Source organism: Rhopilema esculentum, chromosome 7 (genome assembly GCF_057945365.1).
Source record: "Rhopilema esculentum isolate cy_ngs chromosome 7, ASM5794536v1, whole genome shotgun sequence".
Taxonomy (NCBI): Eukaryota; Metazoa; Cnidaria; class Scyphozoa; order Rhizostomeae; family Rhizostomatidae; genus Rhopilema; species Rhopilema esculentum.
The window spans coordinates 11,275,209-11,296,820 of record NC_142821.1 but is presented as its reverse complement, the minus strand read 5'-3'; the positions used below and the strand labels follow the sequence as shown (position 1 = coordinate 11,296,820).

At 36.5% G+C, this 21,612-nt stretch overlaps 2 protein-coding genes across 2 annotated transcripts; one reads left to right on the top strand and one right to left on the bottom strand.

The window, feature by feature from the left end:
* On the top strand, positions 1 to 12,681 carry LOC135682992 (uncharacterized). Its single transcript, XM_065198119.2, has 12 exons — positions 1 to 140; positions 1,543 to 1,681; positions 2,232 to 2,387; positions 3,331 to 3,556; positions 4,189 to 4,265; positions 4,833 to 4,903; positions 5,274 to 5,343; positions 6,900 to 6,970; positions 7,927 to 7,965; positions 8,388 to 8,447; positions 8,848 to 8,882; positions 9,252 to 12,681. The coding sequence occupies exons 1-12, from the start codon at positions 99 to 101 to the stop codon at positions 10,822 to 10,824; spliced, it is 2,559 nt and encodes an 852-aa protein (XP_065054191.2). The 5' UTR covers positions 1 to 98; the 3' UTR covers positions 10,825 to 12,681.
* On the bottom strand, positions 11,701 to 19,867 carry LOC135682994 (uncharacterized). Its single transcript, XM_065198121.2, has 8 exons — positions 17,850 to 19,867; positions 17,296 to 17,361; positions 16,634 to 16,684; positions 15,892 to 15,941; positions 15,197 to 15,275; positions 14,608 to 14,736; positions 13,710 to 13,916; positions 11,701 to 12,905 (listed from the first exon to the last, which is right to left on the bottom strand). The coding sequence occupies exons 1-8, from the start codon at positions 18,276 to 18,278 to the stop codon at positions 12,453 to 12,455; spliced, it is 1,464 nt and encodes a 487-aa protein (XP_065054193.2). The 5' UTR covers positions 18,279 to 19,867; the 3' UTR covers positions 11,701 to 12,452.
* Between the last annotated feature and the right edge of the window lie 1,745 nt (positions 19,868 to 21,612).

Genomic DNA, 21,612 nt, shown 5'->3' with positions numbered 1-21,612 from the left:
TCAGCAACAACAACAACAGCCCACGAAATTGGCGGGAAATGCTGAGGTGTGACACTTGATGGCCTCCAGAAGACCCTCATCTGTGCCCTCATCGAGCTATGGCTCCTTTGAAGACAAAAGTTATCAGTGCATCTTCTCAGGTAAAACGGCAGATCTCCATACGGATCTTCCATTTCTTTGCTTAGTTTATCCCTATTTGTGAGAGGAATCGAGTCGAATTTCTGGCTCTTGCTTTGTTGTTTCTACACACATCAACTGCCTTACCTTCTTATGTCGGGTCTCATCTTATCATATAAGGGAATATAAGGGAGTATCTGAAGCTGCTTGCGGAGCTAAATTTGTATCTGCCAAATATATTCCCTGTGGTCAGAGTAATGTTCATTATATATGCTAAGTATGACCAATTTTGACAAGATCTTTGGTGTGCCAACAGCCCTGTGACCTCAGGTGAATGTGTGCAAAAATCACTAACTTTTGGTTAAGTAATGCAGATCGAAAATAATAGGATTACATCACAAAAAGTATGTTGCCAAAATATTACCCTCCCCTCCCCCAGCATTTTCTTATAGAATTTAGATTAAATACAAAATTTATCCTGTTGAGAACTGGGGGGACGCTACTGAAGTGGCCTTTTCAAACGAAATAGCTCATGCTAGTGGCCAAGGGCTCTTGCGTGGTTATGTCATTTGCATGAGCGATCAGGTAACCAATGTTAATAAAGAAACAACAATGCTAAAAGTGTCCATAATGTTTATAAAACTTGATATTACTTTTATAAGGAACTTTTGCATAAGGCAAATCAAATGAAAACAAGCTTAAAAATGTTTTAACTGTCCAGACAAAGTCCTTAGAGTTCAAATACTAAGTGCTTATGGTCATTCCATGTCAAATCATCCAGGGGTTGTGACCATCATGGATTTTGATTATATTTTGCAACATCAAGAGATTACAAAAACTGCAAAATTTCAGCTTTATATCCTGAATTGTTTAAAAGTCACTGCAATCCCAAATTTATGCTGAATCGCCAAGTCGCAAAAAATTGGGCGTGGTACGCACTAACCTGTACCTCCTTTAACAGTTACAATTAAAAAACCATCAGATATCAGACTAAAAATTGGCAGGGAACCAAAAAACCAGCTGAAAATTTAAAAAATGCAACTTAAAAATATCTGTGATGCTTATTTACTAGACAAATCAGGCTTTTTCCTAAAATATAGTATTCCTAAAAATTTGCAGTGGATTTAATATTCAATTACAATTTTGAATTTAGATGTGTTTAATTCAGCTTACTTATATTTCTTATGTTTTGATATATCTGCTTTGTATCATCTATGTCACCTGCTTGGGTAAAAAAAATGACTAGAAATGTGTTAATTGAGAAGCATTTATTCCTTACAATTCGCCATTTTGCATGCATGATCTATCTACCCTTTTGCTTTTGTTCATTTACATTATTTGCTGGTAATTTTTTGTATCTTCTGTTTAACTATTGTCTCCATTGGTTTCATGCTTTAATAATTATGAATTAAATTTTCTTTACAGGATTCTAAGCACTTGGTTGAAAACCTCTTGAATCCTACAAATTTGAGGAAATGGTGTTGCAGTAAAAGTGAGATAGACAAAGATCTCATTGTAGTGCTTGGGTTTGATGTTAGTTCAAAAATAGAGCACATTAATATAGGTTTGTGTTTTTATGTTGAAAGGAAAATTATGTCAGCTCAGTTCAGGTCATCATTTTTTTAAATAATTAACAGGCATTTATTTTGAAGGCAATTATTCAATCAACATGCTAACAGCCCAATGAATTAATGCAAGTGCTATTCAAGTATCATTCCTTTAAGCTTTATTTACACAAGGAAATTTTATAGCAAAGTTTAAAACCAGTGATGGAAATGGAACTCTTTGGGCTATAGGACAGGCAAGGTAAATGTTCCGAGTCTGATGTTTGAGATTACCTTTCTTATTGTATATCCTGGCTCAAAATATCAAAATCAACCAAGTCTTATTAAAATGAGGAAGTTAGAGCTACAAGGAAGTTAAGATGTTAAACAAATAGATGCTTGTGTGTGAAACTTTATCCATACTTTGCAAAGTTCATTATATAACTTACATATCACAGAGACATTTATACATTACTGATTGTTGTAACAAAGAATAAGAACCTCTTCCAGTTTAGATAAAGTATTGTTTGACCACATGCTAGTATCTTATGTAAAATCATCTCTTTTAAGGTAATGATGGGAGTGCCTTTGTGGAGATCACAGTTGGGAGGTCCTCTTGGCCATCAAACAGACCATTTGAAGTGCTGCTCCCCACTGTCTCGCTTATGACACCTGCAGAGTGCAAGAGTTGGATAAACACTTCAAAAGTTGTTTTGCTTGGAAAAGGTAAAAGAATGTTATATTATATTGAAATAGTTTAACAAGATTTGCAGAAGTCCATAGCCATTCTAACAAACTTAGTGGTTTCCTGAAACTATGTGATCCATTGAGTCAACCAAATAAAAACAAAACTAGGGCTGCATGTAGCTTGTAGGCAATCTAGCAACGAATATGCAATTACTAAAAGGTTGTGGCTTGATAGCTTACCAGTGCCACATGTTTGAATAATTTGGTATAGAAAAAGAAAAGTGTCCATAAAATTGTAGTTAGTGACTCTAAGGCAGTTGAGACCTGTTATGTAGTAATGTCATTTAGTTGAAAAGCACTGGGGGAACCTTTTTTTCATCGGGATGCTACTTTCGATATAAGAGTCATAAATTTGAAAATTGACTAATAATCTTTGTTATTACAGATGAAAAATGAAATTGTGACCCATACACAATCTGCAGCAATAAATTATCCTTAATTAAAGGGTCACCTTCAAAGCAGCAAGGCATATGACTTAGTGAATAGAAAAAGGCTTATTATCCTGACAGTTAGGACAAATACAAATGAATTTCATAAGTTGAGTGTAGGGCAAAAATTTTTGCTAAATGTTGTATGGGCATAACATGTTTTCTGTAAGAGAAGCCATACAATAAATTTCTCGTTCGAGCATAGATTTGTTAGTATACAACAATGATTTGCAGACAGTTTCTTGATCCAAATGGTCCTGATTCCCCAACACACCCTAATTTTTAGATGGGTCAATACTATTTACCACTCCAGAGGCCGCAGACACTAAGTGGTAAAATGACTCTAATTGTAGCCTATTAGTTAATCATAATGCTTACTTGGGTATACTGATTCTCTTTTGCTATCCTTTTATCATTTAATTGCAAATAACATTTGAATGTGTTCAAATATCAAAGATTATATCAGCCTAATTAATGAAAACTTTTATCTATAGCATCGTTTCGTGCAAGTATTGCTGAACAGAAATGGGACAGGGTTAAGGTGCGGTGTCGCCAGCCATTTGCTACAGGCAAGCAGTTTGGACTGGTTTTTGTTGAGTTAAGAGGTTCAGATCGGGAGATGGAAACTGGACATTTGACAGCTACACATGGTAACACTAAATCAGATGATGGTTGTGACAATTTTAAAGAGATTGTTGAGAAGGCAATTTATTCCTCTAGGTAGCTACTTTTTGATTTTGAATATTTTATGATGTCTTTGAAAGAATAAGGAAGAGCTGGAAACTAACATTTACATCAGGCATTGTGCCTTAATAAGTTAGAAGGGGGAGGGGTGCTGTTGGCCACTCCGAGAAGCCATACGCATCTACAGAATTTACAGAGGGCTAATATTAGAGGGATGCAAACACAGAATTGGTCCAGACATGTTATTGCTTTGCAATGTATTGATCATTATCAGAACACTATATTCAGAAAAATGTGACTGTAGTAGCAGCTCATTCCAAATCAGAGCAGGTGCTCCTCAAAGTTCTGTCCTTGGACCATTGCTCTTTCTAGTTTGAGTAAAAATCTAAATGAAAACCAGGGTTAACCAGCTGTAAACATACTAACAATGCTTTCATGTTAGTGTTTTCCAATGATACAAAGACTATTCTTAAAATAAAAGGGTATAATGTCAGTCTTTATGTGGTCACACCATTTAGCCCACAGCACTATATAGAACAGGGATTTTGTGGAATGAATTTTATAATATTATTCGTTTACCGATGCAGTCCAATTAAACTTGAATAAAATTTTTATTTGATTTCCCATTTTCATGTTTCTTATTAAGTTATTTATTTATTTGACTCTAGGAAATCTTTCAAGCCAAGTTTAGGAATGTCTAGAACGGAGAAGTGCCTTGAGAAAGCTTTATCAAAATCAAACACCGGTATGTAAACGGATATTTAAATACAATTTGTGTCAGCTGTTGGTAAGAGTTAAAAACACTCTTTTATTTTTTGGTGGTAGCCTTTACTTATAAGACGTCATCATTCTGGTTAAGAAGCTGAACTAACATATTTGGTGTATAGATGTTTCAGTTGTAAATTGGCAGATACCACACAAGGGAAAATGTCGGCTAATCTCACATGACTAAAACTTTTGGAGCATAGAATCCTTATTTTTATTCTAACCTATGTAGCAATTGTGTTTTTATGTATAAGATGTAATCCTGGTGCTGTGCCAACAGGGTAAAAGTGAAATAACTCTTTCGCTCTTAATTTTTTTATTTTACCCCATAACCCGCAAGATTTTACCCCATATAATTCTCTTGATACTCTGTATTTTTTAAAATATTTAGCTCAAAAGTGAACCTAATATTTTGGAAGCTTCTTTGTTTACCTTTACGTCAACATGGTTCGAATTTCGTGACAAAACGATTTGTAGTATTTTATTATAAATCTTTTCGTGCGTTTCTATAGATTGGTTAATTTTTATCATGCACATAATTTTTTAGGGAGTAGAGAAATTCGAAAAGGTTGGTCGGATAGTGCGCTGTTGAAGTCAAAGACAAGTGTTTTAAAGAAGGTGAGAAAACTTCACTTCAGTGTATTGATTAACTGCAGTTCTGGCATCGAACTACAGTGTCTAATGACGCGGTGCTGTCCTTACCTATTGTTATCAAGAGGTGTGCCGCTCCCCCCCCCCCCCATTCGCTGACAAAATGGAATCTTTTAATTGCCAACGAGTTTGAAAATTCCCTGATAAAGTACACCTAGAAAGCAATTATCTCTTCCAACCCCTCATCTTACCTACGGCACTGCAAAGATGCCTGGTATCATCGCTATTCCCCATCACTAGATTTCAGAGGATGGCCTGCCTTGCTCTCTTCTTTTGATAGACTACGAGCAATGATCACTCGTTGTGCTGTTTATGTTACAGAACTATTTTTTTATAGTTTCAGCAAGAAGTAGAATGCTTCCTGGAGAATGCTAAAATTGAAAACCAAGAATCTGCCCAGCTTCCAGGTAAGATAATTTAATCGCAATCGAATCTGTTGCAATATTCTAAATTAAAGACGCAACTAATTTATTGTTTCTGGAACTTTTACACAAGAAATCGACAGAAAGTTTACGAACGATATATGGACTGTGTTTGCGTAAAGGATACCCTATCACCCCATTTTTCTTTTTGGCTAGTAAAGTTGTAAGTTTTTTTATAAAATCGCATGTTTGTTGATAAAATCAGTGGCGGATTCAAGGGGGCAACTAGGGGCAGTTGCCCTTCCCTCAACTAGCTGAAGCAAGTCTGGCACCCCTTTTTTGGAAATTGTGCGCCCCTTTTGAAGAATGAGAATCAGGTGATATAGTTTCTGAGACCGATAGGTTAATTTTCATCAAGGATTACCTCAAAGTTATGTTGTTTATTCCGAAAATGGATCTGAAATTGTTGTATACAGCAAACTCTCGTCGCCAATTTTTGCAAATTTTTTAGCGCCCCCACTACCAACCGCCCCTCCTTCAAATTTGCTCTGGATCCGCCCCTGGATAAAATCATTCGTTGGCTAATTAATTTGGCGTCGGTTGGTAAAATCGTAATTGGTAAAATCGTGAGTAGGCTGGTAAAGTCGTGAGTAGGTTGATGAAATCGTGAGTCAGTTGGTAAAATCATGAGTTGGTCGGCTAAATCGTGATTTGGTCGGTTAAATCGTGATTTGGTTGGTAAAATCTCAAGTTGATTGGTAAAATCTCAAGTTTGTCGGTGAAATTGGGACAATGTTAACTTCCTCTATGGCACAGTACAGTATCTATTTATAAACTGCATTACAGTGGTCCGCTTGTTGTCCAAATAGCCGGGAAACACGCTTCCCCGATGTTGGTGCCAATTTTAGATCCTAAGCTAGTTTTCGCTATTAAAAGAGATTGTGTCAAAAGAGAGTGCACACTGCGGAAAAGAAGTCATAAACCAATGGAAGTCGTTTGCGCCTTCCTAAAACTTTTTCCTGTCTTCTGCCCCACCCTGGGTGACCTAAGTAGGTCGGAAAACTATTCTGAGCATCAACGAAACGCTAGTTTCCGTTGCTGAAAAGAACTGACATTGAGCGGGTTTTTAGTTAAATATAGTATGTGTCTGTCCTTTATTCTCGCAGGATGTTTTTAGTTGCCATAGAACTAGGTGCCAGTGACCTTTTGTGTTTGTAGTCTTTTTATTTGCTACTACGTAGCTTCCGAAGGTAGTTTTTAGGACATTGAGAAGCTATGATTATCGAGCAGTATCCTTGTCCCTCCTTTCGATGTGATCGCCCGTCATAAGTGGAACGCCTGGAATTACAAAGATCTCGCGATTCTTCTAAACTAAGTGAAGATTTCATCATTACAGGGACTCTACCCTTGAACACTTGGGTCTATTGTCTGCGACCCTAAACAACACTGATCCAACCTAGCCTTTTCATAGTTAGAAGCATTCAGGGTGTCAGGCTTTGCTAAAATAGGACAATATCACGAAACTAGCTTCCTTTAAGGCAAAGTTTCATCACAGACCAGCTGTTCAATCACGCATTATCAGTAATTTAATTCTTTTTTAGAACTTGTGAAAAATATGGAAAAAAGCCATGGAACCACCTTAAACAGAGCCGAGAGAAGAGTCTTTTGTGAGGTATGTAGCTTGCTGCTATACCAACGTGAATGCGTATTTTTATAAATTTTATCTTTGGACCGGGTATTTTTGAAGGAAGTAAAGCCCCATGGATCTTTTGATAAGGTACACAGAGCAAAAGAATACAAATTAAAATCCACAAGCACTTTTAAAAGTTTATTATAAGCTCCTCACCTAAATATTTGATTTAATGTTTTGCACGTTCACTTTACTGAATTCCGTAGTTCGCATACTGTAAAATCTTTGTTTAGATTCCTTCTCTTTCCAACGCACTTTCTAGTTGAGGACCCTTATCTGTACGGCTGCAGAAAAATTTCTTTCTGGAAATCTGTGAAATTGGATAACAATTTTCTACCAGATAAAAATATTTCGCCAGAAAGCTCCGCGAATATTGGAAACATTATGCTGCTTAGATATTTGGATTTGGTTTGTAATAGCAACTTAAGCTATTGACAATTAACAATTTAAGTTATTGACAAATTCAAGGGAAATATCATCCTTTCTATTATAAGTCGAAAATTGTTTCTGCTAACGCTTAAAAAACGAGGGAACTCAGATCCAAAGTTTTAATACTTTTTTGCAGCCCTGTTTATTTATTTGACTCAACTATATAGAACAAACTCCCTATTTTTAGCCCCTCTATTTGACAACCCATAAATTTAAGAGAGATTTCTTGAAACTAAAAAGATTTCCAATAACAACTTTCTGAATGAGGGATTAACACCTTGAATCCCTTCATTCTCCAAGCAGTCAACAATAGCCCCATCTTCTTGACTTCTTCCTTCATTAAACGCCCTTCCCTTGATAGAGACGAATTTTATCAACGCCCTCTGCGTTAGATAAGAGGCTAAATGCATTACTTCGAATAAATTTACAATACTTCACTTTTAAAATGTTTTACTTTAAAACAGTTATTGTGATTTTGCTCCTAACAAACTTTATCTTTGATCCCTCAGATTGTTGGGAAGAAATATAATAATCTTAGTTCTGAAAAGGTAGGAAAATTTATTATATTATTCATAAATGAAACGGTTTGTCTCTGGTTTATGATAAAGATTAATGAAGTTTACCAAGGAAATAGTTTTTAGCTTTATTGCTGGAATTCAAGACTTTGCCTTTAGGCTAAACTTTCTTTTCTTCAAAAGAAATTGATTCATTTACTTCTATATTAGGCTTGAATTTGTTTTATGGCTGCATATAGTTCTTCTTACAGTTGTTTGTAATGATATTATATATCTTCATTGTTATAATGCCTGCAAACTTTTTTGTACACATAACTAAGTTAATCAATACTTTCTGATATCCCCCTTGAAAAGTACACAATTTAATCAACAGTTCAGATCGTTTTCTTAATGAAGTGTCATAACCTAATCTACGTTATGTGCATATCGCATGATCTTTTACCAACTGCTTCTAGAATCTGGAAACAAAAAAGGATAAAATCAATTTTAATGGAAAAAGAAGCAAGGAACAGAAGGTACTGTCTTAAAAAGTAAAATTTTAATGTTTGCTGTTGTCAGTTAATGTGAAGAAGTTTATCCGATTTGTTTTTCAACAACTGGGGGTGGGGAGGGCGAAGGGCGGTCGCCCCCAATTTTTTGGAAGAAAATGGTCTCTTGTTCTAAACAAAGGGAAATGTGGCGTCATCTTATAAGAACAAAAGAAAAGGACTAGGACTAGAACTAGGACTGCAAATGAAAAAAGTTCTCAAAATATGGCACTTGTGGACACCCTTCTAAAAAAGGCCTTTTCGACTTTTTGGTCTCAGAGAGCTGCAATCATTGGAATGTTAATTCTGTTTTAGGTTTCAGTACTAAATTTTCCTGTACCTATTCTGAGATTTCCTTGTAAAAAACTGCTGTTTTTAATTCATTCAGGACAATTCCTGGACATTTCGCAACGGAATAAAAAGGTAGAAAATTTTTCAAAATATTTGTTGTCATCATTGTTGGAAAACATATCTTTCATCATTTTCATGTGGTGTGTTTGATGCAAATTTATACTATTGTTCAAAGAACAAAATCTTCACTAAACCAAAGTTATCAAAGATTTATCGGTTGTAATCAAGTATTTGTTGCACTTTCTTGGGCGGTATACTAAACCCCCCCCCCACCCCCACTACCCCTTCCTTTTTCTGTCAACTTTGTTTGGCCCTGTGTTTAGGTTCTGTCTTGGCAAGCATTACCTTCAAAAGGTACCGCCTGTAGTCTCATAGAAACTGACATCGTCCCAAAGGGACTAAGTCCGTCCCAGTAGGAGTAAGACCTGCTTGCATATTCAGTTTCAGTTCTGAGCCTTCAAGGCCTGGAAGTGGATCATCAAGGAACGACAACAGAGCTGTCACGTGGCCAGTTACACCCTTGAGCAGTATGAAGAATGATGGAAGCAACAATCATACCAACAAATGCATGCAAAGAAGAAGCACAAATGTTTCACGGAGCATTCTCCTTTACGGCGATGACATAGAAGGACCACCCAATAAACAGGCAAAGGTACAGCCAGTTACCACAGAGACCAGTGAAGCGAGTACCATTGATGAAAGAACCAACACGTCACAAACAAATCCAGCTTGTCCACTTTGTGGCAAATCAATGTCTCCTGTTGCTCTTGAAATACATGCCCAGTTTTGCAGCGGCAAAACCGAACTGGATGATGATTCTCAAGAGGACTCTGGTCCGGTTGCTGACAACAATGCAGGAAATGTAGGGAAAAAAGACGCGTCCATTTCAAGTCATCTGGCGTTTGCCAGTGCCTGTGTTACTTCAACAGTCCAGTCTATTCCATCACAACCGCTTAACTTCAGTGGTTGTAGAGAGCCTCAAGACACACGTCCTGCTTCAAGGAAGCCCAAGGCAAGGAAACATTCCCACAGTGGCCCTGTTGCCACAACAGCAGCTAGATTTACAAACATGACTTCTGTTGTTAACACTGCCATAAATCTGAAAGGACGGCCCAAAGGTAGGCAGAAAGCAGACCTCCCCAAAACCTGCCAAAAGTTCCCTGTTTCCCTATCCACGGTTAGATCTGCTATGTTGACTGCTGCCGTAGCCAATGCTGTTGTTGCAGCAAACTTAAAAGGAACGTCTAAAGCTAGGAAACAAGCCTCTTCACATAATGGACGTCGTTATCCTGTTTCTTCAAATGCACCCACCGCTGTAGCTGCCTCTGCAGCCACTACTGCAACAACAGGAAACGGAAAAGGAAGACCTAGAGGTAGAAAGCAAGTTGCCTCTTCGCACACTGGTCCCCGTTATCCAGTTGCCGCAACTGCAACTGGAGCTATCGCAATGGCTGCTCCCTTACCTACTGCTGTAAAAGCAGCAAGCTTGAAAGGAAGACCTAAAGGAAAGACGCAAGTTGCCTTATCACAAAACTACCACAGTTCTGTGACTGTAACTGCGGCTAGATCAACTTCTGTTACCGCTGCTGTAACTACAGCTATTACCACAGGAACTGTAAAGCGCAATCCTAATGACTGGAAGCAACCATCCACCAATCGACAATGTGGTTTCGTTCATCACGCCATCAGGGTAAGACCACCCACGGTAACAACTGCTGCCGTAGTCCCTACTTTACCGACTGCCGTAAACCCTGCCACTACTGCTCCTTTAACCATCGATTTGACACGTGGCGTGCCTGCTGCAACTATGCATTCTACAGCTGCAGAAACAGCGATGCTGGACTCGAACACACCATTGGCTTATCAACAAGCAATTCAAAACATAGCTGTTGCATGGCCTTATGTGCTTGGTTTGCCCAGCGTCGAAAACGCCCAGTGTCCAGTTTGTTTACACGAGTATCCGACAAATATCATACAAACACATGCAAATCAGTGTCTAGATTTAGGACTATAACTAACAAATAGAATATTTTTGTTATGTTGGAGATTAACGAAATCATATCAAATTTTTGGAAACAAGAACAATCTCATGTTCAGTTTATTTTTGTACAAAGAATTCTAATACTCTTTCGCAGCTTTTAATATTATTTTCCTATGTATGAAAAGCAATTTTATTTTTACGTAAAAAGTGGGTCACATTTATGTTAAAATTAGCTTAGCCATCAATTATCATGATTTTATTGGCCGTTAATGAGTCACATTTCTATTATAACTAATCAAATTTCATTTCTACCAAAAAGAAAAATCGAAAACAATCATTGATGGGCATTTGAAAAGTTTCCTTGTCGTGTTTACTACTATCAATGTGACAATAAATTGAGTTAATCCGAGGACAACTCGAAAATAAGTTGGTGAAAGTTTCTTTTCAATAAATACTTGAGATTTTATTGGCTTTTATTGACTGGCAGTCTAACCAATCAGGTTGTTCCCTATCAAACGAAAAGATCAGAAGCAACTATTTAGGAGCATTTAAAAGATTGAACCCGATTCTTCTCTATAATCAGCTACGTCATTATGGATTCCCATGAGATGTGGGGGCATGCGCTACAAGTCATTGGGGACTTTGCTGCAAGTCACCACACAAGCTCCCGAATTCGCGATAGATTGGTAAGAGCATTTCAAAGATTGAACCCAATTATACATCACAGGTGTATCTCAGGAATCAATTTTTACTCCCCTTCTACTTACCCATACCAATTGCTAGTAATATGTAGCTCCATTCATACAAAAAATGAGATGCAAGCCAGTACTTGATAACCGTTGGGGATGAAACTCACCATAAAACTGGCAAGTGCCATCTTGAAGAGAAACACCAAAAATAGGAGAATACTAATGAGAAATTGGTTTATTTTAAATAATTGAATAAAAATTGTCATTCTGCTTTATAACTCCAATCCTTCTTGGAAATACAGAAATAAGAATAATTCAATTCTATGTTTCTGAAGAACCTTAAATTCTTTTTATAAGTATCAATTTACCACCAGAAATTCAGAAAACACACTGTTACAAAGATTGCTGTTCATTTGTCTTTGTTCATCTCTGTTCCATGCAATGGCAAAGGTAGATCAAACAAATAAGTATCTAATCTGGGTCAAATTTTTCTCTGCATTTAAGGCCTCCATTTTTGTCTGCCGGTAAGTTCAATGTAGTTTAATAATGTTTTAATGTAAATCCACTTAGATCCATTTTAGATAAATTCTGGACCTGTAAAAACAGAGCTTTATTTTCCTTGTATAAGGTGATATTTATGGACAGTAGTCATCAATAAGAATTTGATAACAGTTTGAAAACTGTTGATAACAAACAACAAGCATTTTGTCCATTGCAGAAACAAATAAAAAACTGCATTGGTTCAACTTCTGTGTTCTACCTTTAAACGAGTAACAAATCCAATTTGACACATACACACACCTAATTCTTTCCCTCTTTTTATGTCTGCACCATGGAGAGCTCCTGCTGACCTGGCCTAAAAGATACAGACCTGGCCAGTCAGACAATGTTGCCAATGCTCTGTCACGCCTTTATCCTTGCCTGAGGTTTAAACATTAGGAGATAACACAATAGCGTGTCTTGCGATTCAAGTCAGCCAAAATCAGAGTCGCTATCTTCCTCAATAATTGGTGCTAGAAGTTTCACCTTACACTGAGCATCTCGTCTCTGTGTCTTCTTGCTTCGTTTTAAACTGCTTATGAATTCTTGACCACTCTTTAACAGGCTGAACTGAGACTCGTAGTACTCTGATTCTGATTCGAGATCACCCAATTTTTCGTATCTAAACCTTTTTCTAGTACCAAAATTTGGTGTCCATAGTTTAGTGTAGAGAAGGAAAATCAAGAGAAGAATAAACAGGAAAACGAGGCTGCCAAATGCTGTGAAGGCCTTCTTTCTGTCTACAGCTACTGGTTCAAGCACCCTTTGGTGGGTCTGTGTTTTATGCTTTGCTTTGGCAAGACGTTTCATTATGATCTCTTCCCCAATGTGATGCTTTGGTCGGGCAGTAGTCAGAACTGGGGACTTGGTAGTTTGTAAAGATGCCTTAAAATGAAAATTTAGATTGTATTTCAGCCACATAAAAGCCACTTTAAAAGAAACTTTAACAACTGCAAAATGTCAGTGCAGGGAAATCAATCAGCTGTAATTTGGTGCAGCTTTTTCATAAATCCCCAATTACCATTTCAATATGATGCATCTACCAAGACACTTAAATGACCATCCAACAGGCCTTTCAACATTAAAATCTTAAGCTTAGTGGTTGAACAAAAGGACCAGTAAGTTTTCAAGCAACCATTTTCTTCAGTGCAAATATTTGAATTATACCACTGGTTGTTTATTGAGTTTGGATGTCTTTTGATAGGTCCTAATTCCAGACTGGAAACTCTGTTACACGATGATGATTTATTGCCCCTGTACACATTTTTTTTTTATATTCGCATAAAAATTTACAACGACAACAATTACAATACAAAAGCCTAGGGAGCATGGAAATGCATAACAACCCTAAGACTTACACTTAACATAGAGATACAATTATTACAATAATAAGCTACAAAAGTGATTGGAGTGGCATCGCCCATCGTTCCAATAGCGTTGCAGATATGACAAATACTCACAAAAGCTATTTTTAAAAGAAGATATCAAGTCTACCTATGTTCCTTGTTAATCAAACAGATTTGTATACATCTGCACGCTTTGGCATATTGTCCTCACAAAATCCTTAGGTGATAACCATCATTAGTTTTTTGTATTAAAGATGAAAATTCATCTAATTTGGACCAAACATTTTTAAAGAGTTTTGTTAGTAAACAAGTTTTAAACAGCAAATAAACAAATGTGTGATACCTTTTCATGCTCATCAGGACAAAGAAATGTATCTTTGACATCAGTGATCACTTTTGCAGCTCTCACAAGCTGATGTTCGTAAGTGCCATTTTTGTGAATATGTGAAGCAGGGCCTTTGTATGCATGTGATTTAATCCAACGTTTGCAAGTAGGAAAATCAACTTTGTTCATTAAGAGAAAACATCCCCATGACACCAGGGCAATCGGCTGAAAAACAAAAGCAATGTAAAAAACACCAATAATAGAGAGGGAAGAGGGCAAAACCATGCCACAACAAGTTTTACAGTTTTGTTTTGAATGCTATGGAAAGGTGGCTACTCTCAAAGGATTTCTTAAATAATGGATTTTTTTACAAAATGACATAGAAAGCAAAAATAAAGCATATACTATTTGAAGTAAGTTTTGGCAGATGCTCCTTAGAGTAAAAAACATTTGACAACCACTAACAAAGGTGAAATCTGTATTCAAATGCCAACTGAAAGCAATGAGAGTGGCACATTTGGCCAGTTTTCTTGACAAATGTGGAGCCTGGTTTCATAGAATGAGAATGAAAAGTATCAAAACAAAAAAAATTTTTCAACTATGATTTTGTTTCAACTTTTTAGTGCTATCCTGAAACCACTGAATACCAGAGGGCTATATTAAAAATATCCAGCTAACAGCTGTACTTGAGAGGAAAGTGAATTGAGAAAACATGATATAATATTTCCTTAATCAATGTCAGAAGATTTTACTTTCCTCTCAACCACACTGTTCTTCATGTTTGAAAGGCCAATGGAAGTTTTGGTTTGTTGTCTGGCTTGCAGAGCTAGCCCTGTTTTGTTTGTTTTGATGTGTTTTAGAAGAGGAGTATGTTGCAAGTATAAATGGCACATCTATGTACGATATATTGTCATACCTTTGATGAAGTTAGTTTTTCATATGGGGTGAGCACATAGCGATGCAGACAACTCTCAGCCAGTTGCCTAAGTTTTGTGACTAATGAGGTGTTGGCACATGGATGATACAGAAAAACAACTCCGCCATGCTAAAATAGAATGAACAAAATTGGTGAGCTTATGTTGTGCAAATATCATAAATATTTTTTATAACATCTGCAGAAACAATTTAAGTCAAAAGAATAGCCAAATGTCATCTTAAATGTCTTAGTTTGTATATACAAAGCTGATTGTAAGCCCTCAAATCTAATTTAAGCTTTTTTACTTCCCCTACCAGGTTTTTTTCTTCTCAACTGAATAATAGCAAGAACTTCTCCTTTTTAGAGGCAATAAACATGCCATACCACCTTCAATGCCATATTGGAAAAACAATAAATTAAAACACTCTCATAAGAACACACACAAATATACAGTTTTATTCTGGCCCATTTTAAGAATAGAAGGTTTTAAAGGATGATAAATTAATGAGAATGAAAATGATCTTGAGGTTAACAATCTTGATGCAACCTAATCAGAAATCAAATTGATAAAAATTCAAAATGCTATTACCTGCAGAATTTTTACCCAATGTTCATGCGAAAGGTGACTGTATTCACCATAGGCTGGCCATCTCAGTTCTCTTTTCCCACTGCAGAAAACGCAATATATGTTGAGGTGGACAGTATTGCCATATTGGATTATGTTTAGCTAGTTTTTAAGTTTTTAGAGTCATAAACATAGAAGATTTTTTCAAAGTGGGGGCAGGGAACAAATGAAGGAAAAAGGACTACATCCATCAGTTGCACATGCCTCTATTTTTCTGAAAATTGTAGGAGCATGTGCTCCCGATGACCATCTGATTTCTCTGTTTAGAATCCCTCCCTCACGAGATTTGTCACAATAAAGGTATGGTTGATGTGAGGATCATTCTTAGAGAAACGACTTGGCAAAAAGGCACGAAAAAGACCACAATTTACATCCCTCAGAAGAAAACCTGTCAGTATTCTTTAAATCTCAGATAGGTTCTTGGTCAGTATAGGGAAACCATTTTATAACCACTTTTGTTGCACAAAAATCACATATTTAGTTGGTACACACATATGTTAAAAATAATTATTGCTTTGGTCAGGGTACCAATTAAACCCAACTGGAAATACGTGTATCAAGGAGCACAATGTCTTGAATTGTGATTTTTTAGCCATCTGTAATTGAGAATGTCAATATAGAGGAATTTCTCTAGTACTTTAACTGAAATTTATGCTCACCTTAAATGATATGTTTCACAAAAGATAGGATCTTGATAACATTTCAGACTCTGTGAAAACATATGAACATGATAAAAGTGAAAAAACATAGAACATGGCGCTTCTTAATAAAAAAATACATATCAAATTTAAGTCAAGGCTTATTTTAATTCAGACAACATCACAACTTTAAATCTAAGTTTAAATCAAGGAACAATTTGCCAGAAAGGACTAAGTATATGTACCATGACTTTATGACAGTTCAAAACACAGTACTATTTGTAGTAAATGTATTATTTTTCATTATCCTCTCAAAAATATCAAAACTAAATGCAAAATTTAATGCCTCTTTTAAACTCCTCAAAAAAGTCTCACATTTTTCATATTTACTTAATTTTGAATGAGTTTCGTGTATTTTTCCGTTTAGTTTGGAAAATGTTAACAACTAAGCACTTGAAGATTGCCCAGCTTTTTTGAAGTTTTGTTGTATAGGGGGCCAATTAAAGCTCTAAACCCTCTGCTTTGTTTTCTTGTGCCCTTCACAGCTACAGTGGTCATAAAAAAGCTGGCTGGAAGCAAATAGCTTGTTTTACTTATAGACTAATTTCTGAACGGTTTGTCTCTCATAAGCAGAAACTTAATTGTTATAAAAATTGCTAAACTTTTCCATCAAAGCGAAGTTCTTTTTCCTGTTTTTCCTTTGCTGTTCACCAAGTCGGCCTTCAGAATATAAATCAAAAACAGTTTTTCAAATATGACTCACATCATTTGGGCTGTAGCAAAAACTGTCTCCTTGGTTTGTAGTATTTGCATCCTAAAAACAAAAATTCATTTGACAATGATAATCAAATTATTCTATTCACTAAAATTTCTCCTAGACCTTTATCGTTGTGCAAATTCTACAAACTGACCAGAATTTTGATGGATAAAAAGCAAGATGAACATGTCATTTACATCAAGAAGCTTTCTGATGTTTATTGAAATCAAAACAACAACAGGCTATGTTTATAAATCTTGTTAGCAGTTAGCAGAAGAAAGGCAAACTGGTAAAGAAAATTATCCTGTTTCTCACAAAAAGCAAACTAAAATAGGAGTTGTATTAGTAAATATTTTATCTTGTTGTCCGGGCATATGAGGCCTCCTTTCTTTACTTTTTATGCATGAACAAGATATTAGTTCATTTAGTTTTGATATTAGTTTTATGTCTTCTGATGACAAGGTCATTTTTCCTGACATTGGCACGTTTGTTGTCCATTTGCATTGTTCACCATTTTAGGTGTTTCCGCTGTAGGACCAATGCATTCAAAAAACATCCTTATCAATTCATGATTTTCTTTTAACAAATTTTGTATCAACGTTATCTAGAAGAAAAAAAATAATTACACAAAGATTCAGACGAACAAGCTTTATGTGTGCAAGACAAACCTTTGAGACAAATTTCGAGCAGTCTGGCTCTTCAACCGTAATCTTTGGTTGCTGCGTTGAATTTACCTAGAAAATAAATGATTCAAGATGCACTTCTGAAATATAATCATTCTGCACAAATATCAGCAATACATGATTGGTTGCATATTCATTTCAGACTTCTTAAGTAAGCATTGATGACAAAACTTTTCATTTACTTCAAATTTGAAATGAATTCAGGTTTTTATTCTTTAAATTAACCAAGTTAGCTTTACTCTAGTATCTTTGTAAAGACATCAACAAATAGTATTATGCAAAGTTAACTGTTTAATGTTTCTGTAATATCTAAGCACATCAAAAAATTTCCATCACTTTTAGAAAAATTTGAAAAAAAACTGTTTATAAGATCAAATTATTCCAAACTTGGAAATTTTTCATTTTTTCAACAATTTTAAAGGCTTATTTAAGGAATCTTTATTCCTTTTTTTCATCAAAAAAGATTTTCATAAATCTTGGCAGTAACAAAGAACCAACACTCTGTCTGAATAGACATTGCATTCAAATAGCAAACATACTGTATTTTGGCTGTTTGTTGATGATTCGTTGCTATTATGTTTCTTTGAATCAACTGTACTGGGCCAAATTGCTTCAATTTTTTTTATTTTCTCTTTTCCTGTTTGTTTTGTCCAATTTTTTCCAGGCAAACGTTCACTTGTACTGGTGGCTCCAAAAATGTTATTCCGTGGTGTTATCGATGCCCTGTGTAAAGTTTTGTTTACAATTTTGAGCTGGGAAGGTCGAGCAGTAAATTTGATTCCTCTTCCAACGAAGGATCCATTTAGTGTAGATGGATAAACTTTGTTATTATCAGAGTCTGCCTTCAAATTTTTAACCGAATCGACGCCAGTTTTGAGTCCCCAATTTGTTGACACGCACATAAATAGAACTGAAAGCAAAGTGATGGCATACGCCAGTTTTAAAAGTTTATAACAGTATAATGACATGCTTCAACTGTCTTTTCCCGTCTGTCAAAGTATGTTCTATGTAGTGCTTGAACGGTTCATCTGCAATAACAGCCTAGGCCAATTGTACATCGAACAGCCCTCCCTGCTCCATTCTTTGAATGGTTCTGTTTCTTATAAAATAGAGACCATTTGTAACGAATTATATCAAGAAAGAAGTTCAGTACGATATCGAAATGGGTTTGTGAACGATTATTCCACTAATTTCTACGCTACCTATGCTATTTCGGCATGATTTTGTCCCTAACTTCATCTCCGTTCGTCGTTGTCATATAATCTCCTCCGCGATAATACCACACGCTACGCAGTAACCGTGAAACTTCAATACGTCATTTCAACCCCGCTATCTTTTATAACGCCCCACTATATTACAGGCCCGTCGGAACCGGGGGGCTGGGAGGGCTCGAGCCCCCCCTCCCCAATAATTGTCAAACTGTAGTATGTTTACTTTATAACAGTGTACTGAACGAGAAGGAAAACAATGGGCAGCCCCCCCAATATGAATTTCATTCCGACGGCACTGTTATTAGGAACCTACACGAACGCCTTGAAGGCCAAAAAGTTTAAAGAACTTATACTATTAAAGGCGGAATCCATAACGAACTTTTCAATTTTTATCACTTCAGAAAATCAAGAACTAAGACGACGGTTTCCATCACTTGGAAACCTCACATCATTTGTTTGGATTTATCACATAAATTTTGAGTCCTATGCGAAGACTACATTCAGTGGCGTCGCGTCAGGGGCGGATCCAGCAAAAAACCTGACTGAGTTCCAGGCCAAGGCAAGGTTCTTTCAGATAATGCATTGATAATTGTGCCTAAAACAACATTACTACTCATATTTATGCATTTTGGTACCATAAGGGGGGAAAGGAGGGGTAGGTACACACCACTCACTAAATCTGGATTCTAACGGGGGGAGGGAGGGGTAGGTACTCATCACTCACTAAATCTAGATTCTAGATTTCTTTCTGACAGAAGACAGTGCCTCTGTGAAAATTTTTGCAACCCTCTCCTTTTCTCAATACCCTTTTGTTTGTCTTGGATGCCACAGAGAAGTTTTTCCCTTTTGTTTTGCTCGCAATTTGCTGTTTTGCCTCTGGAGACACCAGCATATTCTTCAAAATATGATGTTCTGTCTGAGCATAGGTCTCCCGTGCAATTAAAGACTGCAATTTAAAACCAAGCTAGTTAATGCTCCTGAAAATTAACGATATTTCCTTGTTTTATCTCAAACGCTTAAGAATCTGCTAGAATGCTGCTAGGGTCGTGAGAATAAGGGCCTATAAGACATCTGGTAGCCAAATAACCACTCGCTATTGTACAAATCTCTTGCAAATATGGTATCATTTCCGAGTTTCAGATGCTGTTTTGACCAAGTTCCATCCGTGTTTCAAACAAAACTCCCATTGTTTAAATTCATTCTCTTCCGATGAGACTGTGATGAACCTCGGAATTTTTAGGTTTCACTTTTTTAGTCTAAATATTACTTATTTCAGGCAACACTAATTTTAGCTATATGTCGGAAAACTGACTGAGTTCTGTGCACCAAGGAACTCACTCTGAATCCGCCTCTGCCGCGTGGCCATACTCGCTGGGGGGGGGGGGGGGGTGTAAGAGATGCAAAAACATATTTTACAGACAGAAATTCTTTTGTTACATTAATATTTTATTTTAAGTTTAATTCTATCTACGAGTTTTCTGGAAGTTGGGGGGGTTTACACCCCCACACACCCCCTCCCCCGGACGCTACGCCCCTGACTGCATTACATCAGACAATATCAATGAAAGAGAAATGCTAACTCTTGATTGACATTGTACTTGTACATAAACCAAACTTCTTTTTTGCCTTCCTTTTGTTTTTGGCCTTGTTTTCTAGCCACTTTTAAAATCAATTTCAGAATTTCGATGTTTTAGAATTTCAGAACTTTAAGCACAGTTTGATCAATAGAGGTTCCTTGTCCTTGAGATGGGTTTTTAATAAAACAAGCTTGTAATAAATCCCTCCTTGAAGAAAGGCTGCAAACAAACGATAAAATTTGAAGAAAATTCCACTCTTGAAGAAAAGAGTTTTATGTTGACTCTAGATAAGTTCCAGAATACAATAACGCAGACAAAATGTGTAAATTTTCAGATAACAGATTGTTAAAGCTTTCAATACTGTTATGGCCTTGAGGTATCTTTCGTTGTAATTCTGTATCACCAGCTGCAAAAACATGTTTGAATGCTTCCACCATTTTTTATTGATATATGTTAGTATTCTTCAAGCGCTAGTTCACGATACGTATTTAATTGCAGAGTTGTGCTCAAAAAGAAATATCTTCCAAGTTCAACAAGTTCAACATCACAATTTTCAATTCTGAGACTTACATTCTCTTAACTCTAGTCTCAAACTCTCTACTCTAAGGGCCTGTTTACACGGGATCGGATCCAAATGGATCCGTACCCAAAATGGTACGGATAGGCTTTGCGTTTACACGGGACCTGGCGGATCCGATCCAATTTGGATCTGCTATCCGTACCCGTTTGGGATCGCTTTTAAAGGTGGTCCCGTTTGGATCCGATCCCAAAAAGGTCTCGTGTAAACGATATGGGATCGGATCCAAACAGGTACGGATCCAAAATGAGGCGAAAATTGTCCATTACGAGGTGCATCCTATATGGTATCCTTGTAATTGGCGCCAAAAGACGCCAAAATTTCGTAATTGGATTGCGCACACAAACCCGCGCATCTTGGATCCATACGGATCCGATCCCGTGTAAACGCAAGTATTTTCAGATCCGATCCCGTGTAAACACACCCTGAAAAATGAGATCGGATCTAAATGGATCCGATGCTGTTTGGATCCGGTCCCGTGTAAACAGGCCCTAAGTTAAATCACACGTGCATATATACGTTTTACAATAAGTATAAAAATAGCGTAACTAATAGGAATTAAGAAGAACAATTCGTCAAACCAATCAGATTTTACCAAAACATGAAAAGTTAAATCTCTGTAACAATAGATTGACGCCAATACTTAATACATGTGAAGCTTGAATCTTGAGTCAGTTTCTTAACGACTCTTGAAACGAGGTTATTACGTGCATTACGTGCATTAAAGTCATGTGTAAAGAAAATACCTTGAGTCACAAAGCTAAAGCCTATAAGCTCAGACTAAATGAATGAACTATTGTTAACTACATCCATACAAAAATAATAATTGCTATGCGTAGAGTTAAAAGACACTGTGGGCAAAGGGCGCGTGGGGTTTTCCCCGACAATATATTCAGCAATAACAATAATTTTGAAGCATTTTTCTATATATTTTTTG

What these genes read in the sequence shown, in the direction of transcription:
- LOC135682992 (XM_065198119.2), top strand. Translation starts at nt 99, where the DNA reads ATGGCTCCTTTGAAGACAAAAGTTATCAGTGCATCTTCTCAG. An exon ending in TTTATCAAAATCAAACACCG is followed by an intron (nt 4,266 to 4,832) that starts GTATGTAAACGG and finishes ATAATTTTTTAG; the next exon opens with GGAGTAGAGAAATTCGAAAA. An exon ending in AGACAAGTGTTTTAAAGAAG is followed by an intron (nt 4,904 to 5,273) that starts GTGAGAAAACTT and finishes ATTTTTTTATAG; the next exon opens with TTTCAGCAAGAAGTAGAATG.
- LOC135682994 (XM_065198121.2), bottom strand. Translation starts at nt 18,278, where the DNA reads ATGTCATTATACTGTTATAAACTTTTAAAACTGGCGTATGCCATCACT. An exon ending in GCTCGAAATTTGTCTCAAAG is followed by an intron (nt 16,685 to 17,295) that starts GTTTGTCTTGCA and finishes TTTTGTTTTTAG; the next exon opens with GATGCAAATACTACAAACCA. An exon ending in GTCCTGATGAGCATGAAAAG is followed by an intron (nt 12,906 to 13,709) that starts GTATCACACATT and finishes TTTCATTTTAAG; the next exon opens with GCATCTTTACAAACTACCAA.